This window comes from Lissotriton vulgaris, chromosome 1_2 (genome assembly GCF_964263255.1).
Source record: "Lissotriton vulgaris chromosome 1_2, aLisVul1.2, whole genome shotgun sequence".
Classification (NCBI taxonomy): domain Eukaryota; kingdom Metazoa; phylum Chordata; class Amphibia; order Caudata; family Salamandridae; genus Lissotriton; species Lissotriton vulgaris.
Window position 1 is genome coordinate 348,345,317 of NC_141686.1, and position 26,243 is coordinate 348,371,559.

General features: G+C 45.2%; 2 protein-coding genes across 3 annotated transcripts in view; one reads left to right on the top strand and one right to left on the bottom strand.

The window, feature by feature from the left end:
* The window catches only part of LOC147736753 (uncharacterized), a 176,961-nt gene that overhangs the window by 57,081 nt on the left and 93,637 nt on the right, over positions 1–26,243 (top strand). The window lies entirely within an intron of this gene.
* Positions 5,539–26,243, bottom strand: part of LOC147736754 (uncharacterized) — a 52,751-nt gene continuing 32,046 nt past the window's right edge. Inside the window, 1 exon segment of the mRNA XM_086953585.1 lies at positions 5,539–5,731. Coding sequence (XP_086809711.1) covers positions 5,607–5,731 — 125 coding nt within the window. The 3' untranslated portion in view covers positions 5,539–5,606.

Sequence of the window (26,243 nt, forward strand, 5' to 3'; positions counted from 1 at the left end):
GAATCCCCAACTGGATCGACGCAAGCCACACTAAGAGGGTAACAGAACCTGACGAAGTTAAGGATGAAGGTTGTGCAGATGAGGGGTCTCAAGAAGTTGATCCTGACGTAGTTGACGAAGAACAACCGAGCACTAGTCAGGATGAATGGATCCCAGTGGTTGAAATACCTGAAATAAGAATAAGAACAAGAAGCCAAACATATTTAGATAGTCAGACTGACAGTGAAGATGAGACAGGAATAAAGGAACATGCTCAGATTACAGAAATCCAAGCTAATGGTAATCATGAGTAGGACCAGATAAGGAAAGCGCAATATTCTCAGCCCAACGAAACCCCACTCAAACACCTCTGTCTGAGGAGGGACAGATAGGTCCTAGACAAAACGCACAGGCGGAAGACCATTAAGAATCTGTAATACCTGTGTAGGACCAGACAGGATTAGTAAAACGGGCTCAGGACGAAGAAAAAACTCCAGGCCCAACAAAGTCAAATCCTGAACCAGGTCATATTAGTCTAGAAGAATCCATCCAGGCAGAACAGTCAAAAGCAATAAGCTCTGGACAAGGTCAGATAACGAGGATACCTGAAGTTGACGAAAATCAAGATGTGCCACAACTTAAAGAAAACAAAAGAACATTTGAAGAATCAAAAACCACAGTGCCAATTAAAAGACTCAGAAAAGGCGATAAATGGCCTGGTTTTGTTAAAAGACTGAAGTATCGCCTAGTCACAATAGATGAAGAACCTGAACAGGTGGATGAAGTAACTAGTCCAACTGAACTGTCTACAAGCAATCAAAGAAGAAGAAGTCCACGCCTGAAAAAATGAACAAAAAGTTGAAAAGCCATGAATGGACTTACGTCATCCTTGAAGATTTTGAGAATCTGAAAATCAGTGATGAAAGTGATGAAGAATTGATTGCTGATTAAAATATTGGATTAGTGAGGCCAACTTGAAACAAAATCACCGGTGTAATCGGTGTAAAATTCTCAAAGAGTGGTTAAGCCTCCGTAGTAAAAAATGTCTGAATTAAGAGTTACTGGAAACTCAAAAAGAAATTGTATAAAGATATGCGGTAAGATTTGCATATGTAGTGTATTGTTAGGGCTCATAGTATGGCTAGGACTGACGATAGCTACACCTTACTTGATGGCTGCTAAAAATAATGACACTAGTGTACACGGAAAGATAGCGCACCACAGACAAGATAGAGTAGACTTAGAAGCAACAGATGAGATAGAATTACATCACTTTAAATATAGAAATGAAACAGATATGAATGTATTTGCTAGTCTATTAGTAAATTATGTAGAGACAATGCAAATTAGTGACTGTTATGTCAGTATGAAATTCTCATTTACCCCTTACCTATCGTATTTCATGTAGCATATTAACTTGCCTGTTTTTATGAAACTGGGAAGCTACAGTATTATTATTCTAACATAGATGTTATTTTCTCTAAAATCCCTATCCGTAGAAGAATTTTCATAAAAAGGCCACTGAATCAAAACCCCAGATACCCAAATGGGTTGAAAGGGATGAATTTATGGCTCCTGGCAGGGCTCATGCTGCTATGTCCCTGGACTTTGAAAAGAAGGGTAAAATCTGTCTCCATAGAAAGAAAACTAAATATAACAATGTATTTATCGGTTCCAGTGAATGTGAACACAAATTCCTTATCATTGGGTTTTGGGGACTAAAAGGTGGAACTGATCCAGTATTTCCTGGAGTTTATTATATTTGTGGGGACTAAGCTTACTTTAAGCTGCCTGATCATTGGAATGGGAGTTGCTATTTTGGAATAGTGTTCCCAAAGGTATACCATGTAAAAGAATCACTGGAAACAATGAACACAAACATGAACTACCATCATATAGAAGAGCTAGTTTTGCAGAAATTGTAGGTGATATATTTAGTGCATTGATACCTTCAGTGGGAGTAATTCTGAATACACAAAGAATTTGTAAATTTTCTACAGTGGTGGATTGCTTATCGATTGACACTGCTAGAGGATTTTTATTGATCATTACCGAAATGGTTGCAATCAGATCAATGGTTTTACAAAATCGACTTGCTCTTGACATATTATTAGCAAAGGAGGGCGGAGTCTGTAGGAGATTGAAAGCGCAACATTGTTGCACTTACATACCTGATAAAAGCATTGAAATTGGAAGGTATGTAAGATATATTACTCATTTGGAAGAAGAACTGAAACCACTGGAGGTTGATAGTGCATGGAAGAGACAAACTGATGGTCTCTCTTCTGTTGGTAGTTGGATTTCCAATCTAGGCAGAAGTATTGTAGGTAAAGTACCGATGACAATAATGGGGATATCACTAATAATTTTGGTGATAATGATATGGTGCAAATGCTGCATAATTAGAAAAAGGTATACGGTGAATGATAAAAAGAAGAAAAGAAAATTAGATGAAATTCAAATGGAAGAACTAAATGGGGACACGTATAAGAGAATGAAAGTTTACCAGAATAAAAGTGAGAAGAAAACTACCAAAGTAATGGAAGAAATTGAACTGGGAGAGTGTTAAAGTTGGCATCTGGTTCCTTAATTTGTGATGATATAAAATATCATCAAAGAGGGGATTGATGGAGCAAGGTTTCACACATACCAAAACTTGCTTGGACTCAGCTTTTTTTGTTCATTAATATATGCATTACACAACGTATTTAGAAAGCCGGGGAAGCTTGTGTATGTGCTTTTACTAACAGTAACCCGAGTGTCCTAATATGGCCACTGAAAACGCTGGAAATGTATTTCACATGCGTCTGCCACATCTACGTGGTGGAATGTACCTCTGCTTGGTGGCTGCTTTGTGCTCACTCATACTTATGCGCATGCTGCTGCTTGTACTAAACTTGTTTGTTCTGATTAACCATTATTGCTATAGTATAAATAAAAGTGATGGGGTTAGAGTGGAGATAAGTGATATACAGTGCATTCATTTTTATTTTTGTATTCTAATATGTTTCTCAATTATTTGTTAATAGCTCGTATTTGGGCCTGATGGGTGACTTGAGACACCATTTTGAAAATTAACTGCGCATGTGGCACAAGAAAATGAGAGACCTTGAGCTATGGCATTGAAACCGTGCCATTGATTGTCTTACCCCGAGTTGCACCTGAGAACCTCACCCCATGCTCAGGGAAATGGAAGACTCAAAGCAGGTGGTAACCAGGTGCACTGCTTATAAACATCCCCAGAATGCATCAGTCTCACCACAATGGCAGCCCTCTATGTCATTGCAAGGCGGATGTGGATTCAAGCAGCAGCACAGAGGAGGAGGAGGCGACAGGAACGCATATACAGAGTGTGCATCACCCTATTCCAACTCACAGAAGAAATACATGAGAGGTACAGGCTGCACCCCACTACCATCCCAGACCTGATAAGTGACTTGCACCCCATCCTGGATCAGCAGACACGCAGGGTGCACGCAATTCCACCACACGTGCAGGTCATTTCTTCTGTGCACCTACCTGCATCAGGTAGTTACCAGAGGGTGATAACTGTGGCTGGAGGTGTCTCACAAAGTTGCTTGTCTTTGTTATTCTTCACCTTCCTGGTTGCCATGATACAAAGATTGCACCATTATATGCATAAATAATTTATACATTTCCCTAGATTAAGCCTGTCTGCTCTGTGTCATTGCTACCAGGGGTTTGAGCTCATGGATATTTAGAGACTCTTGCAGGACACCCTGGCAGTTGGTGTTGTTATTCCTTAAGGAAGGTGACTGCCCACCCCAGTTAATAAGACACTATGTTACAATAGACCTGACAGCATAGGGGCATCCCAGAATCCTGTGCAGTATTGTTTAAAATTTTGCATATTTGGACTGTGGTGGTGCAAGGGAGCTAGGAACACTGCAGGCACATTGTTTTTGTGTCCAGGGCCACACAGGGGCAGCAGAAGCGCCCCCACTCCCAAAAATCCAAGAGCAATGTTCATTTAAAATTCAAAAGAGCACCTTAAGTCTTCCAGGTCATTGGATTCCTGATCTGGGGAGGATTTATTTTAAACATTTAGAAGTAAATGGAATATAACTATGTTATCTCTTCATTTGCTTTCTGATTCTCCACTATAACCAATCTTTGTTATGGGTCACCATCAAACCTAGTATATTCTTGTTTTATACCACATCATAATGAGGAGCTTCAAAGTATGTTTTAAATGCTTAATTCTGGGGACAGCATAAACGTTTTACAGCTTAATCAACTAACAGTAGACCCAGATTTCCAAACTGGGACTCAGTTGTTGATCCTCTAATGATCATCTAGACTTTCTTGGAGACACGTTCACGGCAAACCTGAAGTCCACCATTTACTTGAGAGACAGTTTTGAACTTCCCTTTGGTCCAACCCCTCCTCCATTGGACGTCACAGTGACGGCACGCATGCTCTCCGCCGCCATGGCTCTAGGTCAATGAGGGTCTCATCCTGTCTTTGACATTAACTCTTCTATATAGGTGTCGATTTACCTTTATTCCTTTTACAACCCCTCTCCCATTAAACACTCAACCAAGAGCTGTTCATAAAACACACAGACCCATAGTAGATGCGGCAGTGTCAACTTAGGTTTATTAACTTTCTCAAAGAAAATTATAAAGCAGCTCTGTATTGTTTATGCTATGGGGGTTGCTACAGAATAAAGCAGACTGGTCAAAGGATCACAAAGCAGATATAAACTCACAACTCTGCGTTATTCTGTTTTGACATCATCAACACAATGTGGCAGATCTGTTCCACGATCTTATATTCGAAGAGGTGTTTAACTCCCAGGCCAAGAAAGAGGAACAGAGCAGGAATGGCTGGGAGCACCTGGTAAGGTCCCACTGATAGTAAACGGTTAGTTAGTTGGGAATTTCCTGAGAGCGTCACTGATGGTCATCATTGTGGAAAGAAAGAAGGATGACCTGGAGCTGAGGCCCAAATGGCTGATCCAAAACTTCCAGCTGCATCTCAGATGGGAGGTGATACCTTGTCTCTCTGGTTCAGGCACAGATGTGTTCATAATTAAACATCTCTTGTGGTGGAAAGGAAATGATAACACTGAAGGAGTGTTTGAGCATGCTGAAGTGTGTTAGTTACACTTGGTGCATCATATATAAACACATGGACTTGATATGTAATCTGGATTTATATTTATTGGCAGGATATACATTGACTGTACAATAATAATTTGGTATTTTTATTTAAAATAGAGAGGTGACACTAGATTTCATTTTCCTCCATGGTTACAGATGAAGTCACCTTCTCTCACCGCAAGCCAATATCTTTAGAGGTTGAAGGGCCTGGGCTTAGATCACTTAATGCATCAATCAGATGAAACCATCTCATACACTCAGGCACCAAGGATGGCTTACTATGGAGGTTGGTGGTCCATAAATTCCCAAACAGTACTAAGCACATTGCCCATGTGTATTCCGTGCCCCAGGGGGCTGACAACATTCAACCCGCTTCTTTCTTACAGTGTTCCACTACACAAGTCCAGAATCTGAATGCCAAGTACTTGTAAAACTTTAAAAAGTTTCTACTGTAAATTACTAAGCTGGGGTACTGCTGCATAAGAGGTGTAATTAATGGTCTCAAAGCTTCTCCGCAGGTGAGCACTGTAAATCATAAGTGTAGGCGTGCGACCCAACCAGGTAGAATGAGTGACAGAAATCTTGAGAAGCGCATCCTTTCACAGAATACTGCTTCACATCTTCACCTGTAGAAGAAACACACAGAACAGAATCAGTCATTAGCAATGCTGTTACACAAAAGTTTGTTTTCCATTTTGGAAAGAATTCATGCCCATCCCAGTTCCAAATTCCTCCAGATCTCAGATTTGCAACTTATACAGATGCCTCCATTTGTTAGAAGCAACCTGGACTGGATTCCATGCTCTGGGATTTCAGGTTGAATTCTGACTGTCACAAAAGCTCCATGCATGCCCTTATGGTGGGAATGTAGAGGTCTGCATGGAACAAGGAAAATGGAACAAGGAAACTATTGGCCTGAAACACAAGTAATAATTTCAGCTTGACACTGTCACCAATAAATGTCAATCACCCACACTATTTGATGGAGTTTACCAAGGGACTCTTTTTAAATTTACTGCTTTTTGCAAATCGTGGTCAACCTTTTCTTTTACAATAAATGTTTTATAAACTGATTACCAATTCCAGAAATGCTCAGTTATTTTTCAGCAACTCCTATAATGATCTGTACCACATTCATGCCAGAAAATACAACTTTTTTGATTGTAATTGTGTATCTCTTTATGCAAGTCTCCTGGTGCACTTGTATATTCAGGCATAATTCTACAATACCACTTCACCTTGGGGATGAGCCCATCAGTGGGAGTTACTTGTGCTTCATCATATTACCATCCTCTACGCTCCCAATGTTATAAAGTGGAAATAAATATGATGCACATGTATTTGTGCTGGGGATACCGCAGCAACAATGCACTCCTGTGGTTCCAACAGGACATTTGGAGGAGACCGGCTCGACTATGCCATCCTGAACAACTTGCACAGTGTGCTCGATATTTATGGAATTACCTGAGATCCCGTCCTCAACAATATCAGAGACACACACACACATGTCCACAATGTAGGTATTGTTTCTCTTCATGGTATTGTGGCTGGCTGTCTGTTGTCTCAGTCTCTAGTGGTGAATTACAGGACCTGCTAAGGTGAGTATGTAGCCCGCTGTGCTCGCATAGAGCGCAGGGCACAGCAAGAGTGGACCACTACTGTTAGGAAATCTGGATCATAACCTTCCTGATCACCTGCCTTTTACTGCATTCCATCGCATCTAATTATTTGAGAGGGCGTTATTCTTGTGTGATGTATTCCCTTAGGATATATTGTATGGTAGACTTTTAACCCATTAACCGCGGGGGTAATTCCCCTCCTGCGCAGGGGGAGAGGGGCCACGCGCGGTGCCGCGGTGCTCATGACGAGCCCAGCTCGTCATAAGGCACAGTGCAGCTGTGCTCATGCTAAGCTGGGCTCGTCATGACTCCGCCCACTCCCGTAGAACGCACGCACAGGTATGGAATTCGCTGCACGGGGGAGTGGCGTGGCTGGTATGACGAGCCCAGCTCATCATGAGCACAGCTCCACTGTGCCTCATGGCGAGCTATGCTTTAATTACACACGAAAGGCAAGAATTGCAGGGACTGAAGGGATTATATTGTTTGGCCTCTACTTCTGCATCCTCTCATCTCTTCCACCATTAGGCAGGACAATCAAATATTATATGAACAGCAATCCTCTGAATTAATATTAATTAGGTGGAACAGAATTGTGCCACTGACCTAAATGTACCCATGCTGTAAGGCTCTGGATGACTCAGGTCCTCCCTCCTAAACCCAGCCATGGCTGCTGACGTCCCTGGAGTGAACAGGTTTCAAACACATCTGGGCATGCATTGAGTCAAATCACAGGCTCACATGCGCTCCACTTTGGCCTTCAAGCTGTGGAGCCCACTACTATCCCTTCTCTGAACTCGCGTCTGCTTTCCTATGTCTGGACGGGGCCTGCTGGGCATCTGTGATTGCTGCTAGTGCTGCACAATGACATCACATAATGCTATTTGTAAATGGCTGGACTAATGTCTCCACAGCCCATCACGGATGCCCTGGGCTGTCCTGCGAGGTGCACACTGAGAGATAGGGCCTTTGGTTCAGCAGCGTCTGCCATAATGATTAAAACAATGTTTTACCAAATACAATAAAAATCAGGGTTCTTAGCCATTATATCCAATGGGAGGTGGATAGCATGGCTAAGAGCATTTGCACGCTAATACGTGAACAGCGCTGGTTTTTTAGCGATATTCACGCTAAAGCCTGCAATATTAAACGTTGGTAATAGGACGTTATCTCAGCGATAATATTGGGCGAAGCGCGGCGTTAAAAAAACTAACGCTAAGCTCAGTCAGCGATAAATAACGCTAACTGTTGGTAATATGCCCCTGTGATTTTGGAAGAAGGACTCTCCCTCTATCACCGGTGGGTGCCAGGGGAGGATGGCGTGACAGTGTGGCATAGGGCCCTGCTACGGAAGTGCTACCTTGCCGGGTGTGTATCTAGAATATAAGCTGCAATACAACTACTTCAAAGAATGAAGAAACATTTCTAAATTGATTATGTGGAACACACATCCTCTACGCTGTAAACAGAATAGTCTGCATTTACATATTGAACTTCATGGGAAAAAAACATGCTGACACCTGGGAAGTATACTGTCCACCGAACATGGGTGTAAGTCAGGGAGTGATATGCGGAAGGGCTTTGTGGAGAATCAGAGGCAGGAACAGGACAACTGGCTGCCTAGTGGCACTAGACCCCCTAGCCCATCGTGTGCCCATTGTGTTAGTGGAAAAAAATCCTCACTGTTGCAAACCATGTTTTTTCTTAACTACAGGGAGCTGCGCACTGTATGGCTACCAACAGTTCAAAAATATGCAGATTTTCGAGCCGACTAGCTTTGAAACTTTCAGCACCCCATCAACTGTGTATTCGAGGAACTTCGCAATGATCATCGGAGTGGGTGGCTCCGAATGAACTTTTTAATCGGGAACCCTCGTTGGAGGGGCTACCACATTAGGGCAACCATAGATATCTTGAATACATGTACTTGAGGCGCAAGAGTTGTTAATGACATGACAGGGTGATGCACACCCAAGTGAGGTCACATTTCTGTGAAAAGCGAGGTACACAAAGTTAATAGTCTAAAAAAGTGTCAAAGGATGTCACCTACGTTCTGGATAAATAATCTATTTATCAATCTGATCAAAAGATAGAAATGACCACAGTGGGTCTGTTAGTGTGACCAAACGCTAAAAAACATTCCATTCTACAATATTTATCAGACACGTTGATTTACACCAGCAACCACAGTCCACTGCAGGGTCTTTTGCTGCTAATCCACATTTGCCTTCCAACACTACCTACAACGTCATTTCCGATCTTACTGTGTTGACAGATGGCCTTCCGCCTGCCCACTGGTTCTTAAGACTGACGATGCCTGTGGGAGGTGCACTACAGCTTGGCGTTAACTCTTCACAAACACCGCAAGGTGGCTGTACACATATTTTGAACTTTGAGAAAAACTGTTTGGTACATCTGTTGCACATGGATAATTTTAAACTGTGGAAAAGGTAGATATTCTTTAGGCTAATGCGTTTATGGGGTTTATGCTTTTATTGTTCTCGTTATAGTTCTGGAAGTGTTTTATTCCAAATCTTCCCCTTTTTGCTGGATTGGTAAATAAATTGGCACAGTGAACGGATAAAGTTTCTGCCTCTGGTAAATAGGCCTGAGGTTCAAATGTTTTTTGTGTGGAAACATAGGAATAAACTAATAAATTAAAAATAAGATATAAGAATCTGGATTAGATTAAGCGCTCATGGGTCAGAACGAAGTCACGGGTTTATTTTTCATGGTCGCTGTTCCTGTCAGTGCTGGAGACTCATGAGGTTGTAGTTTATGAATCTGTTTAACGCATTTAGGCTCATATTTACAAATATTTGACGCCCCTGAGAGCAGCAACTAAAGTTACTGCGCTGCCAAGGATCAAAGAGAGAAAAATGCACCATATTTACTATATAAGGTGCATTCTTTTTAATATTTTTTCTCTCTCCCAGCATTGGCATACATTTGGCTGCCATGTGCCACCTCTGACTCTCTTTTTTTAAAAACAAATATTAAAGAATACACATTTTTGTATGTTGCCAACTGCAGAAACATTCAGTCACCATAACAGTAACTTCTGTCGCGTAAATTACAGTTACCATGAGACGTCGCGTAGGCTCAAATAATGATTTCATCCCCAGACTGTGGTGGCCTGAGAAGGCAGAAATTCCACCTCACACTACCTCCTCGGCTCGCAACCTTGGGGTACAGTTTGACGCCGATCTATCCTTCAAACATCAAGCGTCAAAAGTGGCAGGCACCTGTTTCGGGGTAATAAAAATGCTTAGAAAGTTCTTCGACCGGCTGCCCCTCGAAGCAAGGAAAACTGTTACGATTGCATTAGTCACCTCCCATATTGACTACTGCAATAGCCTGTACGCTGGCACCAATAAGATGGTTACCCATAAACTCCAGATGGTGCAGCATGCAGCTGCAAGGCTGGTTCTGAAATGGCCAAGAAGATCCTCAGCAACCAAAGCCCTCAATGCACTGCACTGGCTGCCTATAACTAAAAGGGTCCTCCACAAAGTTTTAACTATCACTTTTCGCGCTGTGCATAATTCAGGCCCCACTTACCTAAGAAATAAATTTGTAAAATACTGTCCAAACCGCGCACTAAGATCCTCCAATGCCAATCTTTTGACCATCCCTAGATTCAGACTCAAAACCCGCGGGGGCAAATCCCTAGCGGTGTTGGGTGCCAAAGCATGGAACGCCCTACCCCCTCTATTAAGAGCACTGGACAAGGAGTCTGAGTTCCGCAAGTAATTGAAAACCTGGATTTACAATCTTCCAGACTCAATGGCCAGAGCGCTAGTGTGATCCCGGTTATGGTCTCCTTAGCAGTAAGGCAACCTTTTCATCTGGTTGTCCTCATATTGGCGCCGAGATGCTCCTTGGAGCGATTGCTAGCGCGTTATAAATGGACTCTACATCTACATCTACATCTTCGTGTCTGGCCTCGCGGGCTCTCTGGGCCGGGTCTCCCCGCTTCAAAATGGAGGAAAGAGGAACATACACCATCACGAGTCGCAATGATGCGCATCACCCTCCTGTTGTTGGACTCCACCCTGGCACGCAGAGAATGATTGTGTGGTTCCCCTGTGGTTTCGTAGTGCGCTATTTAATGGCTTTGCGGCACTGTACCTTAATGCATTGAGGGAGTTGGTCTAGCTCCTAACAGCTCAAGACCCTTTCAGTGGGCGGTACTTGCCTCGGGCTGGAGCTGGTTGGGGATGATGCTGCACCCATGCTGGCCTTTCCAGTTGAATCCGTGTGCTCAGCGTGCAGTAAACAGGGTTGAATGCTGTGGCGTCAGCTTATCTTTTCACCTGCCCGAGGCCGATAATATGGGCATTGCTGAGTAGGGTAACAGCCTGAATTTCGTGCGACACTGCAGCAGCATTTTACGGGTCACCGCCAGGCACAGAGGACAGTCCGGTCTTGCTCGACTATCCTTGTTGTGCTGCACTTTCTCACACAGAAGCGCTTCGAAGTAGGCATTAAATCCCTCTACAAAAACGAAATCCAGCAGTGTACTATTGGCACAGCCCCTCAAACTGTGCGATTCTGGAGCAGTGGCTGTGCTTGTATATTAAAGTGTCATACAGGTGGCGGCAAGTACTAGGGGGCAGATGTATGAAAGACCTGTTACAAAGTATTTCCCTGAGGCGGAAAGCCGGGAAAACTAGGCCTGATACTACGATCTTTTTAACTTTAATTCTTTTAAACATGGTTTGCTGCTACTTGCTATTTGCACCTTGCTTACTTACCCTGCACCGCCGTCATCCCCGTAGCCGATTAGGCACTTCGTGGGATCTCAGGGGGTAAGACACCATCTTGCTCAGAGGCGCAGGGTTGCGGACTCTTCTGCATTAATGTCAGTCAATTCCCGACCGCGCAGCGGGCGGGCGCTGAAGGCGCGCCAAAGGCATGCCCGTCTGCGCCAGTCCGTGCCATTTGCTCCCATTTGGACCCAGGGGCCATACCCCCTGTTCTAGATCCCCCAAAGAAGCTAACTTAAAATGCAGATCTACTGCATGCGTACAGACCCCTAGCCAAACATGCCTGTACTATCATTGACATGGTTGGTAGTTTTCCTCAGTCTTGTCCTTGTTGCACCTTTTCTCTAGACGCTCCTCAGTGGTGTCAAAGCTGCACTCCACGGATCACTATCGCCCACAAACGCTCATTTATGTTTCTCAGCCTGAATTGTCGTTCTTTACCTAAACACAAACAAGAAATATTTGACCTCCTGGTTGATGAGCTACCCGACGCCCTCTTTGTCACCGAATCGTGGCTCCATGACGGCTCAGGACCGGATATTGCCGAAGCACTGCCCTCTAATTACGCTATTGTTAGGTATGACAGAGTCAGCAAAACTGGGGGTGGCATTGCGATTATATTTAAAAACGATTTCCAATGCCAGCTCGACCCCATTACTTTACAGAACTGTGAGGCAGCGTGCTTTAAGCTAGCCCTTCACCCTAAGATCACCCTCTCGGGCCTTCTAGTCTTTCGACCTCCTGGTCCCGCTAATGTTTGGGCTTTCCAATTCTCGGATTTTATAGCTTCCATTCTGACTAATTCCGGTAACTTTCTAATTGTAGGGGATTTAATCGTGCATTTGGATGACTTCAAGAATTCTATTGGCAGAACTTTAATCGCCGATCTTGAGGCCATGAACATTAACTTGCAGAATTGCGGCCCCACTCATAAGTTTGGTAACTTTCTGGACCCCATTTTTTCCAACGTTCCTCTTTTACACTGTTTTCCTGCTCTAACTGTTCACTCGTCTGACCATTATCTTATTAAATTTACATTCACAACCACCGATATGTTACCTCACTTTAGAGGCCCCACTGTCACCAGTAGGAGAGACTGGAAAAAGTTGGGCATTGTCTCCTTCAATAACGCCCTTGCAAAGCATCCTCCAACTGAACTGCTTGAGTCCACTGATATAGAGGCAGCAGCAGGAATAACCAAACTCTGGCTCCTTGATGCCTTTGATAGCTCAGTCCACAGGCACGCCATCGACCTCTGGAACCTACTAGACACCATCTCCCCAGACGTCGCCTTCCTAACAGAAACATGGATGAACTCCACATCAGCCCCTGACATCACCATTGCCATCCCGGAAGGCTATAAGATCATCCGTAAGGACCGTACCGACCAAACAGGAGGAGGCATCGCTATCGTCCATAAGAAATCCATCCGCATCTCAACCAGCTCAGACTTCAATCTCGCCAATACTGAACACCTTCACTTCCAGATCCACATCGACCCCAAGACCACACTTAGAGGCACCCTCCTCTACAGGCCACCAGGACCCCGTGCACAATTCAGTGAGGACATCACGGACTTCATCACCCCACACGCCCTCCCCTCCGAGGATTACATTCTTTTGGGAGACCTCAACTTTCACCTTGAAAAGAACAACGACCGCAACGCCACCACCCTTCTGGACAATCTCGCCAACCTCGGACTTAAACAACTTGTCACTACCCCCACCCACGTCGCAGGTCACACACTCGACCCCATCTTCACCTCCAGCAAACATGTCTCCTTCAGCCACACCACTGCTCTCCTTTGGACGGACCACAGCTGCGTTCACTTCACCTACAACAAGACCACTACCAACAACCAGCCCCAACCTACTCTGCAAAGAAACTGGAACAAAATCACCATCGACCAGATCGCCTCATCGCTTCTTCAAAACCCCCCTGCCCACTCCTCAAACCCCGACCAAGCAGCCATTAACCTCACCCAATGGCTATCCAACAGCGCCGACATCCTAGCACCTCTGAAAAAACGTCAAACCAAACTAAACAGCAAGAAGGCCTCCTGGTTCAACGATGATCTTAAGAAATCTAAGAAACTCTGTCGCTCCCTTGAGAAGGCCTGGAAAAAAGACCCTAACAACAGCACCAAGGACGCCTTCAAAAACGCCACCCGTATACACCACCAACTGATCAGGAATGCCAAGAAAGCCGCTTTCAAGGACCGACTAGATAACAACGCCATCAACAGCAAGGAACTATTCAACATCGTCAAGGAATTTACTAACCCCTCAGCCAACTCCAACGACATCACCCCCTCTCAAACCCTCTGCGACTCCCTAGCTTCGTTCTTCTACAACAAGATTGCTGACATCCACAACAGCTTCGACAACCGGCCCATAGACCAACCCACCCAACCTTCTGCAGCACCCCCACCCCCCTTGAACATCCTCAATGACTGGAACCCAATCTCCACTGAGGACACCATCCGCCTAATGAACTCCATTCACTCAGGATCCCCCACAGACCCTTGCCCTCACCACATCTTCAACAAAGCAGACTCCATCATAGCACCGCACCTCCGAGAGTCATCAACTGCTCCCTCAACTCCGCCACCTTCCCGGAAAGCTGGAAACACGCCGAACTCAGCGCCCTTCTGAAAAAACCCACAGCTGACCCCACTGAACTCAAAAACTACCGCCCCATCTCGCTCCTTCCATTCCCGGCCAAAGTCATCGAGAAAGCTGTCAACAACCAGCTCGCCGCCTTCCTCGAAACCAACAAATCCCTCGACTCCTCACAGTCCGGCTTCCGAGCCAAACACAGCACTGAGACCGCACTCATCGCAGCAACTGACGACATTCGAACTCTGCTAGACAACGGAGACACGGTCGCCCTCATCCTCCTCGACCTCTCCGCAGCCTTTGACACAGTTTGTCATAGCACCTTAATACAACGCCTCAGAAACATCGGAATCCAAGGAAAAGCACTGGAGTGGATCACCTCTTTCCTCACCGGAAGAGGCCAGAGAGTCCGCCTCCCACCATTCAAGTCAGAGGCCACTGAAGTCATCTGCGGCGTGCCACAAGGATCCTCACTCAGTCCCACCCTCTTCAACGTCTACATGAGCCCCCTCGCGGCCATCGCACGCCAACATAACCTCAACATCATCTCCTACGCTGATGACACTCACCTGATCCTCTCACTCACCAAAGACCCTAACACCGCCAAAACCAACCTACATGAAGGAATGAAAGAAGTAGCCGAGTGGATGAAGCACAGCCGTCTAAAACTGAACTCCGACAAAACTGAAGTCCTCATCCTTGGTACCTCCCCCTCCGCCTGGGACGACTCTTGGTGGCCAGAGGCCCTCGGAAAAGCACCCGTCCCGACGGACCACGCACGGAACTTGGGTGTCATCCTGGACTCCTCACTCTCTATGAACAGACAAGTCAACGCTGTTTCATCATCTTGCTTCAATATTCTTCGCATGCTCAAAAAAACATTTCGCTGGATCCCCACCGAAACCAGAAAAACGGTCACCCACGCACTGGTCACGAGCCGCCTGGACTACGGAAACACCCTATACGCCGGCACCACCGCAAAACTCCCAAAAAAACTCCAACGCATCCAGAACGCCTCAGCCAGACTCATACTAGACATCCCGCGTAAAGACCACATCTCTGGACACCTGAAAAACCTCCACTGGCTCCCTGTCAACAAGAGGATTACTTTCCGCCTCTTAACCCACGCACACAAAGCACTCTACGAACTTGGACCGGAATGCCTCAACTCACGACTTTCCTTCTACACCCCCCCCCGCCTCCTACGATCTTCCAACCAAGCCCTTGCAACTGTACCTCGCATCAACAAAACCACCATGGGAGGCAGATCCTTCTCCTACCTGGCAGCTAAAACCTGGAACTCACTTCCAACTCACCTTCGACTCACTCAGAACCACCTTACATTCAGAAAGCAACTTAAAACCTGGATATTCGACAAGTAATTCCCCTCCCTTCCTCAAGCGCCTTGAGACCCCCTGGGTATGTAGCGCGCTATATAAATCACTTGACTTGACTCTCATAAGAAGGTGACGAACCATAAAATACCGGCACTATGGTTCAATGACGCTTTAAAAGCGGATAAGTCCCACTACAAAAAACTCGAACGTACTTGGAGGAAAGACTACTCCCCCATGGCAGGCACCATTTATAAAAATGCTCTGAAGATTTATCATAAAGCCTGTGCCCGGACTAGGGCCGCCTACGTCACTAAAACCATAACAGAAGCAGCTAATAAGTCTAAAGCACTATTTGACCTGGTGAAAAATCTTGCTGGCTCTCACACCATTGCAAAACCTCCGCCCTTATCGAGCAGTAAGTGCGATGAAATCGCAGTTTTTTATCACTAAAATTGACATGATTTTTCTGGATATTTCCGATCTCAAGGGTAGCAACACCTCCCTTGCATCCACCTGCAAATCTGTTGATACTAATTACCCCCCTATACCCACCTATGCCCTGCTTCTCTCATGGCCCGAATTGCACCCAGCTGCCCTGCTCGAGATTCGGTGTAAGGTTAGATTGGGCTCTCCGATCAATCCCCTGCCCATCCCAATACTTCGGCTATTGGACTCCTCGCAGCTCTCCACGATTTGTACCACGCTCAATCTCTCATTGAAGTCGGCCTCTGTCCCTGCATGTTGGAAGCATGCAATGGTCACACCACTGCTGAAAAAGCCCACTGCGGACCCCAAAGTTCTCTCAAACTTCCGTCCTATCTCTTTGTTGCCTGCATTTTCTAAAGTCTTAGAGAGACATATCCACCACCACTTATCTCAATTTATTTCTGCTAACAATATACTACATCTCTCCCAGTCGGGTTTTCGCCCCGGTTTCTATGCTGAAACCATGCTCCCTGGCATCACGGAGAATCTTCGTTTCTTTGCTAGACAGGGGTGATACCGCTGCACTGATATTACTTGATCTCAGTGCAGCTTTCGACACTGTCTCCTATAATATTCTCCTTCGATCACTGGCCACCATTGGCATCGGTGGACCTGCTCTGGATTGGTTGGCCTCCTTCCTGACTGATTGTTCATTGCAAATCTTTTCTCATGCAGCAACCTCCAAAACCTATCCATCCCCTCATGGAGTACCCCAGGGCTCGATCCTCCGCCCCCTCCTTTTCAATCTTTATGCTATCCCCTTGGCTTACATTGCCAGGCGGGCCGGGCTTACCTTGTTCACCTACGCCTACGATTCGCAAATTGTTTTCTCCCTGTCCCAATCTGACCAGGCCTCTACTTCCCTCCTTCAGACTGGTCTAGGGGAGATATCCAATTGGATTAACTCAAATCTACTCAAACTGAATGGAGGGAAGACTGAGGTCTTGGTCCTTGGTCAAAAACACGACCTCTGGAGTTCCAGGCACTGGCCCTCTGAGTTGGGCCCGCTCCAATTACCATCGGAGCATGTGCGTAACTTGGGGATGATCATAGACAAGGGTCTGACATTGCAATGCCAAGCCAACAAAGTGTCCTCCATCTGTTTTGTTATTCTGCGCTGGCTGAGGAAGATTCTTTGGATGCTGCCGTATGACACCCGGAGATCTGTGGTGAACGCCTTGGTCACCTCCTGGTTGGATTATGGTAACATACTCTACCTGGGGGCGACCAAGGCGGTCACCAGACGACTCCAGCTAGTGCAGAATGCTGCTGCTCGTTTGCTCTGTGGTTGTTGCAAGACGGATCACATAACAGGACGCCTTCGCGATCTTCACTGGCTGAATGTGGACATCTGAGTGAAATTCAAAGTGCTAAGTTATATGCACAAAATCAGGATGGGCAAATCTCCCACCTATTTGCAAACTCTTGTTAAAATTTACTCCTCGTCACATTCTCTCTGCTCCTCCTTTCAAAAACTTTTCTCTGTGCCCAAGTTTAGACTGTCTAGGATGGGTGGCAGGTACCTTTCTTATTTGGGACCCAAACTCTGGAATTCCCTCCCTTAAAACATTCGCTCTGAGAACTGCTTTGTTCGTTTCCGCAAGGCCATTAAAACCTGGCTTTTCAATTAGTAACTGAGTACCCTCAGGGCTCTCCACTTTGTGACATTCCTAGCGTGGGGAAACCCTTTTTGGGTAGCTGTTGCGCTTTATAAGCTTAACAAATAAATAAAATAAGTAAATAAATAAATAAAAGCAATTTTAGTCGCAAACGCTGCAATTCGCAAAAAAGCATTGTTTGTGACAAAAAATTCGCAAAACTGTATGTATGATGGAAATCGCATTGAAAAATTAATGAATCTCAAAATTTGCGATTCCTTAATTTTGCGTTCCTTAATTTATACTCAAGATATGTAGGTGAGCAACCCAATATAGCCCTAAACCCAATTTGTTTGTGGTCCGGCGCACCTTTGATGAATGTTCTACCCTTTCACTGCCGCTAAAATCTGACGGTCGTCCTGTTACTGATCAACTATCTTGTGGATATTTTTGAATACTCAAAATCACCTCAGCTAAAGACACGAGTAACTTTGGCATAAAAGGACTAATTACTTTTGCCGCTCAACATCAAAATTTACTGGAATTGCTGTGTCTCATTTGAATAAAGAGAGGACCTACCTCTACTTAAGTAAAAAGGGTCATCTACTGTATGTAGAATCTCTTTTTGTCCTGATGATGGTCTTATGATAAATTCCCAAAACGTCAACTACTTTGTCCAACTCTGCACGTGATCCATTGTACCATCTTTGATTTTCTTCTGATTTTAGTTGAAATCATTGTGTTATTTTGTATTAGAAGTCTGGACTCTCTTTGTTTAGATATACCAAAGGATGAGATAACCTATACCTTGATTATCTAACCAATATCTGTTTATGTACCCTTTTTATGAAAATGTTTTCTTCTTTTTTATAAATTCTCTCTGTCTTGAAAACAAATAATAATCTTCAGACAATATAAAATCCTGTTTTTTTGTATTTATTTACTGTGTTAGTGTGGTAACACTGTATTTATTGTTCTAATATAATTTGTTTGACTAAAGTTATTGATTTATTACAGCGATTGATTGAGAAGTAGTGTGAAGTAGTAGTGTGGCTCACTGGTTAGAGGCGGCAGACCCGAGAGCAGAGGACGGCCCGGGACCAGGGTTCGATTCCCGGCGCGGCAGGTTTCTGGACCAGGGTCAGCGGACTCAATAATTCTCTCGCCTCGGTGCCCACTCTGATCAGCGATCACACTCGGCAACTCTGGGCATTAGTTTGCCTCATCTTCACTAACGGCCCCACCAGACCGCCGGGGATGCCTGGTCTCACCCTGGAGATACCCATTAAGGGACCATCTCTCAGGGAAGCCAGGAAGGGTTTCGCAGCGGTCGAAGCGCCTTGGGACCCTACGGGTAAGTAGTGCGCTATATAAATGCCAATACATTTACATTTTACATTTACATTACATTTACATTTACAGAACAATTCTAGGAACCCTTATTTTTACAACAGGTCCTAATAACGCTGACAAATAGGTTCTGAATAAAATCCCTTGCTGGCCTTTCTTCTTACAATAAGTATTCCTTAATTTATGGCATTTGTGAAGGTGCCATATGGTGAAGATAGCGCCATTTCCCTCGGGAGCAGCGTCCCTTCAATGGTCTCTGAAGAACACGTTCCTTAAATTTACTTAATAAAGATTTCTTGAAGTTGGTTCATACGTAGTCTTTTTATTCTTTTTCAATGATTTTCATATTCCACATTATTAGTTCATAATGTATTCAAACATGTATTTCTTTTCAGCCCAATGCATTTCGGGCATTCACCCTTCATCAGGGGTGTTGTTTTCTGAAAGCAACCAAGTAAGGCACACATTTAATATATTATAATACTGATGCTGATAATTATATACTGACGTCATGCATTAGATACTATTTGTCAATTTTATCATGCAAAGGGTGGATTTCAGGCTAGATTTTAGTTGACAAGTTTCACTCAGCAAAGGACAACAGAAAAGGAAAATGTTAAACTTAAGAAAAAGAAGAAAAGGAAGAGGTGGTCAGAGCGATGAAAAAAGGTGAGGGCATCATTATCGAGACTAAATATACCTAAGTATATATATGAACAACGTGCTTTGTGATTGACAAGAGCGTGAAACTCATGCGCTTGTACATGTGTGGTAAACCAAGTCAAGCCTTTAAATCGGACCTGTTACGCTCAGTGCCGTATGAAGTTCGTAGCTACCATCTGTAAAGAATGGGCATGCATGAAGAAATTAATACGGTTTAAACGACCCATTCACAAAGGTCAAATATTTTAACACGTGAAACGGTTCTAATGCTTACCGCGAGCTCTTAGAAGTGTTTCGTGTAGTCCTCTCCACATGGATGTGTATTACTAATATGTTAGGCTGCCGATGCCGTGATGTAAATAGCTAAGACTTGTGTGGAGGATTCCAATAGGATCGGTGCGCAGTCACCGGACAGTTAAAATGGCTGTAGTTTTCCGAAAGGCGGAAAAGAGGTCAGGTGATACGTTGCTAGGGTAAAGTAAACAGCGACCGCGTTCTTTAGGCAAAAACTTTATCCTTCAGCGATTAGAGTATGGGATCGCTTGTTAAGACGGAATATGTGTTTAAAATACAGGGTAAAAAGGAAAGAAGGGTAAGAATAGTAATGAGAAAAGTATAATAGGAACAATAAAAGCAATAAGCTTGATTGTAAACAGAGTTGAATGAGAACAGATTACAATGTATATTCAATGACTTCCTACTGCAAAGTCCATCTATAAGTCGCAGCTGAATTCCAAACGTTTGTTAAGTCCTTTGGGATGTACCGAAGACAACCGGTGTATCCAGTAAAGTTCTCTTCTAAGTAGGTACTGGGCATTGTCTCTTCCAGGTAATATTAGTACCATTTCTAAGATGCAATAGCGTAATTGACTAGGGTTATGATTGTGTTCATTAAAGTGGGTGGCCACTGTGGATTGCATTGATCTTAGACAAATATTACTCTTGTGTTCCACTATTCATGTTTTTATTTTTCTGGCGGTTTTTCCCACGTATATAAGGCCACACTGGCATTTTAACATGTACACCAAATTGGTGCTGTCACAGGTTCCATTTGTGTTGAGTTTGATTTTGGTCCCGTGTAACGGGTGAGTAATTTCATTGCCTTCGATAATGGAATTGCAGTTCCCACAGTTGTGGCACGGCAATGTTCCTCTGAATACTTTCGTGGGGACATTAATCCTGCAGTTTAATAATTCCTTCATGTTTTTAGTTCTTTCATAGGCGAATCTTGGGTTTAATGAAAATATGCCATTGAAGTCTTCCTCCGATGTTAGTAATGGCCAATGTTTCAGAATAACCCTTTTGAAGTTTTGACTTCTGGTGGAGTATTTGGATACAAATACAGCCCTCTGTTGCTCCTTTGCGTGGGATGCTCGTAACAGTTGCTCTCTGTTTATTTCATGTGCTCTGTCAACGGCCTGATGCAACGTGGTTTCAGGATACCCACGGTCATTGAATTTTTTAATGGTGATGATTTTCTGTTGTTCGTAAGTTTCTTGAGAGGAAGCAATTCGCTTGATTCGGAGTAACTGAGAAAATGGTAGATGTTTTTTGAGTGATGGTGGATGGAAACTGTGAAAGTGAAGGAGTTTATTTCTGTCGGTTGGTCTCTGGTATACGCTGGTTTGTTATGTGCCCTGGTTATTGGTGACCAGGACATCCAAAAAAGATAACTGTGTGTCGCTAATGTTAGATGTGAATTGAATGCGATCATTGACATTGTTGAGATGTTGAATTGCTGCTTGTAATTCAATGGTTGATCCCTTCCATAAGATGAAAATGTCATCGATATAACGTTTATATAGGATGAGATTATCTTGCCACTCCTTGTTTGTTATTATATGTTCTGTTTCAAATTGGTGCATGAAAATATTGGTGTAAGATGGCGCTGCACAATTTCCCATGGATGTCCCTGAACATTGAGCATAAAATTGATTTTCCCATTGAAAGTAGCTGTGAAACAGCGTAAAATGCATTAGCTCCATTATTAGTAATTTCAAGTTTTCTTCCTTGTCGCTATTTAGCAGTGCATTCTCAATTGCTGTTAGTCCCAGATTGTGAGGGTGGAGGTGTATAATGCCTTGACATCAATGGTGCCTAAAATCATATCAGTGGTGAATAGTGTTTTATGTTATTCCAGAATGTTCAAAAAATGCATTGTGTCTTTAATGTACGTAGGTATCTTTTTGACTAGTGGTTGTAAATGCCTGTCAATGAATTTGCCCACCGGTTCGTGGATGGAATTAATAGTAGACACAATCTGACGGAATGGAGGGATGATTGAGTGTTTGTGGATTTTGGGGTTCATGTAGATATACAGGATTTAGTTTCACTAAAAATTCTTTATCCTTAGTGGTTATGATACCTCTGTCAATGCCCTTAGGTACACATGTTCCTTTCAGGGGTGCATCAGGGTATCCTTATGACTCCCCTGCACCCTTGAAATTATTCTCAATTTGCAATTCTCAAATTGCAAATCGGAAACTGAGAATGACTTCCCATTCATTTCTATGGGCCTCCTGGTCGGAGGTCGGAGGAGAGAGGGGCTGGGGCAATGCTTTCCTGTAACCCACGTGTGACTCCTGGCGGTGCTGTGTGTGCCGCAGCCGGGTGCCCTGCAGGTTCCAAGGTGTCGCATGCAGGATGGCTGTATTTCAACCTCAGCTTGCATGGAGCATACCAGTGCATTCCAGGGGCCGTAGTCTTTGTTCTCTCCAGCGAAATAATTGTCCTTAAGTCCTAGTGTTCGGTGATTTCTCTCTTTAAAAAAAGTTCAAACAAAAACAAAATAACACAATTAATAGATCATAACCAGAAGTGTCAGAGCTCCGCAGGCAGACGCCGGGAGACTCGTTTTTAAAAATTGTTTGAAATCTGCTTTTACCTGTGTGTAACTACAAGTAGCCTGTTGCCTACTCTATCTCTAATCTTTAAAACCCAAACAGCGTCCTTGGACGTCTGCAACGACCCCCTGATCGCCTCCCCGGCGACGCTCAGGCCACGCCCACTTTCGAGGCCACGCCCACTCCAGTATTTAGAGCGCGCGCTTTGGAAAGCTGCCGCCAGAAGTGTCAGAGCTCCGCAGGCAGACGCCGGGAGACTCGTTTTTAAAAATTGTTTGAAATCTGCTTTTACCTGTGTGTAACTACAAGTAGCCTGTTGCCTACTCTATCTCTAATCTTTAAAACCCAAACAGCGTCCTTGGACGACTGCAACGACCCCCTGATCGCCTCCTCGGCGACGCTCAGGCCACGCCCACTTTCGAGGCCACGCCCACTCCAGTATTTAGAGCGCGCGCTTTGGAAAGCTGCCGCCAGAAGTGTCAGAGCTCCGCAGGCAGACGCCGGGAGACTCGTTTTTAAAAATTGTTTGAAATCTGCTTTTACCTGTGTGTAACTACAAGTAGCCTGTTGCCTACTCTATCTCTAATCTTTAAAACCCAAACAGCGTCCTTGGACGACTGCAACGACCCCCTGATCGCCTCCTCGGCGACGCTCAGGCCACGCCCACTTTCGAGGCCACGCCCACTCCAGTATTTAGAGCGCGCGCTTTGGAAAGCTGCCGCCAGAAGTGTCAGAGCTCCGCAGGCAGACGCCGGGAGACTCGTTTTTAAAAATTGTTTGAAATCTGCTTTTACCTGTGTATAACTACAAGTAGCCTGTTGCCTACTCTATCTCTAATCTTTAAAACCCAAACAGCGTCCTTGGACGACTGCAACGACCCCCTGATCGCCTCCCCGGCGACGCTCAGGCCACGCCCACTTTCGAGGCCACGCCCCCCCGCCTATATTATGTGTTGCCAGCGGAAGCGCAGCGGACGAGCGCAGCGGGAGCGCCGTTTGCGCGCCGAAGGCGCGCCTAAGGCAAGCCCGTCTGCGCCCGTCCGCGGCAGACCGGGGCACGGGGCCAGACCCCCTGGTCCTCATCCCCCGGAGAACCGCTACGACAAAGAAGAGCTTCTCAGCCTTCGCAGCAAACATCTCAAGGTATGTGAGCACAGTATTGATCTCAGCCGTCCCACCAACCCCTGTGAAAACTGCGGCTTCACCCTCAACAAACACTCCAAAGCAAGTGCGCCCAACGGCAACGTCCAATTAGAGCACAGTAGAACAATCAGTGGCGCGCTACTTAACTGTCGCTCCCTCAAAAAACATAAACTGGAAGTATTCGACCTTTTAACTGACAATAAATGGGACCTACTATGCCTTACTGAAACTTGGCTGGACGAAGACTCAGACCCTGAAGTCAGGGAAGCCCTGCCCCCAGGCTATGCTATCTGCAGGCAGGATAGACCTAAGGGAAGGGGAGGCGGCATTGCCATAATCTATAGAACGAATATGACATGCATCCTTGAACCTATCACTATAACAGATAGCGAAACGGGAGTTTTCTCCATCGATATTGACAAAAATACGGTCATCAAAGGCCTATTGATTTATAGACCTCCGGGAGGTAGCAGAAACTTTACGGAAAGTCTTATCCAGAACGTCACCCCACTGGCTATGAGATATAAGAATTTCATTGTATTAGGGGATATTAACCTCCACATTGAAGACCTCAACAACACAGCTGCTCAAGAATTATGCCAAGAGCTGCAGATCCTACAATTAGTCACTACCTCCCACGCCCCGACTCATCGCCATGGGCACCTTCTAGACCCCATTTTAACAACATGGAGGATTTGAAACAGGATACCCCCATTCCTTTGCCGTGGACAGACCATTTCTTAGTTCCTTTTCAATTCCTAGTCATGCCTCATCATACAAAAACTCACCATGGCGCAAATAAACTGCAGAGAAAATGGGCCAGGTTTTCCATGGAGTCCTTCGAACATCACTTCCTACTAAACGGGTCCCCTGCAGACCTAGGAGTGGACGTTGACAGAGCTTGCGCAGCCCTGGACGAACACATCAATAAAACCCTGGATATTACTGCCCCTTGGGCCAATAAGGGCCCGGAGCGACAAACTAAAACTGCCCCTTGGTTCAATACAACTCTTAGAGAAACCAAGGCAGCCTGCAAAAGGCTTGAACGCGCTTGGAGAAGGAACTACTCATCAGAGGCAAGAGATGTTTACAGAGCTAACATAAAAGAATATCACCTCCTAATTAGGAAAGCCAAGGCGTCCTTCTATGCCGATCGAATAGATAGTGCTTTATGTTCCCCCAAGGAACTCTTTAGGATTTATAAAGAGATTACAACACCTCCCCCTGGCTTAGAGCAGGCAGATACTTCAGCACAATCATGTAACGCCATCGCAGAATTTTTCCATAAAAAGGTACGCGACATCTACAACAGTTTCCCAGAGGATGCCAGAACTGGATCTAACCTTCTTCCTCCTCACGAAGAAGCAGTGTGGGAGGCGACGATCGAAGACTGCCTCACAGTATTCCAGACTCTGTCGGAAGATCTCCTGATAGCCACTGCTAAAGGCATTAAATCAGGCTCCCCGCACGATCCTGCCCCTGCCAAATTTCTGAACAGCGCCATGAGTCATCTGGCACCCTATGTTGGCCACGTTCTATCTACCTCTTTTGACACCGGCAAGGTCCCTCTCCGGTGGAAACAGGCAGTCGTACTGCCTCTGAAGAAAAAACCCAACATCAGTGCGTCCCAGCTTAGCAATCTACGCCCTATTTCGCTCTTACCCTTCTTTTCCAAACTGGCGGAAAAGCTGGTTAACCAACAACTATCCGCGCACATAGAGTCCAGAGGCCTCCTGCACACCAACCAATCGGGCTTTCGTGTACGCCACTCTACAGAATCAGCCCTCCTTTTTTCTACTGAGGCACTGAGGAGGCACGTAGACGCGGGACATGTGGCAGCACTAGTGCTTCTGGACCTCAGTGCAGCCTTCGACACTGTAGCACATCATACGTTGCTGCAGTGTCTGAAGAAAGGAGGGGTGACAGGCCGGGCCTGGTTATGGCTGGAATCTTTTCTCACCAACCGCAGCTTCTCGGTAGAGCAAGGAGGAGCACGCTCCGACACCTTTGACCTTGGTCAAGGAGTGCCACAGGGCTCAAGTCTCAGTCCAACCCTTTTTAATCTATACGTCACCCCAGTGGCTTCTACGGCAGAACGATATGGGGTAGAAGTAGTGACATACGCAGACGACACACAGTTGGTGGTCGCTCTGACCCAACCTGCTGAACAAGCAGCCGCCAATTTCTCAGCATGCCTCCAGGACTTGGCGGGATGGATGGCGAAGAATTGCCTCCGTCTTAACGGGGACAAGACTGAGGTGCTGATTGTTGGAAAACCTCCCTCAGTCTGGACATCTGCCTGGTGGCCACAGACCCTGGGGCCCCTTCCTACCCCTAGTGACCAGGTTAAGAATCTGGGAGTATGGGTAGACTCGAAATTGGACTACGACTACCATACCAGACGGGTAGCCGGCACGTGCTTCTCGATCTTACGGAAACTCCGCAAAACCATCGACCTGCTCCCTGAATCATCTAGGAAGACCCTTGTCCACGCTCTGGTCACATCAAGATTGGACTACGGCAACGCCCTTTATTTGGGGGCCAACGCCTCTAGCCGGCGGCGACTGCAGACTATCCAGAACGCTGCCGCCCGCCTGGTCCTCCGGTTGCCCAGAAGAGCCTCCTCAAAAAAATCCCTTCAGACTCTTCACTGGCTTCCGATCAATGAAAGAATTGATTTCAAAGTCCTTTGTATCAGTCACAGGATAGTACA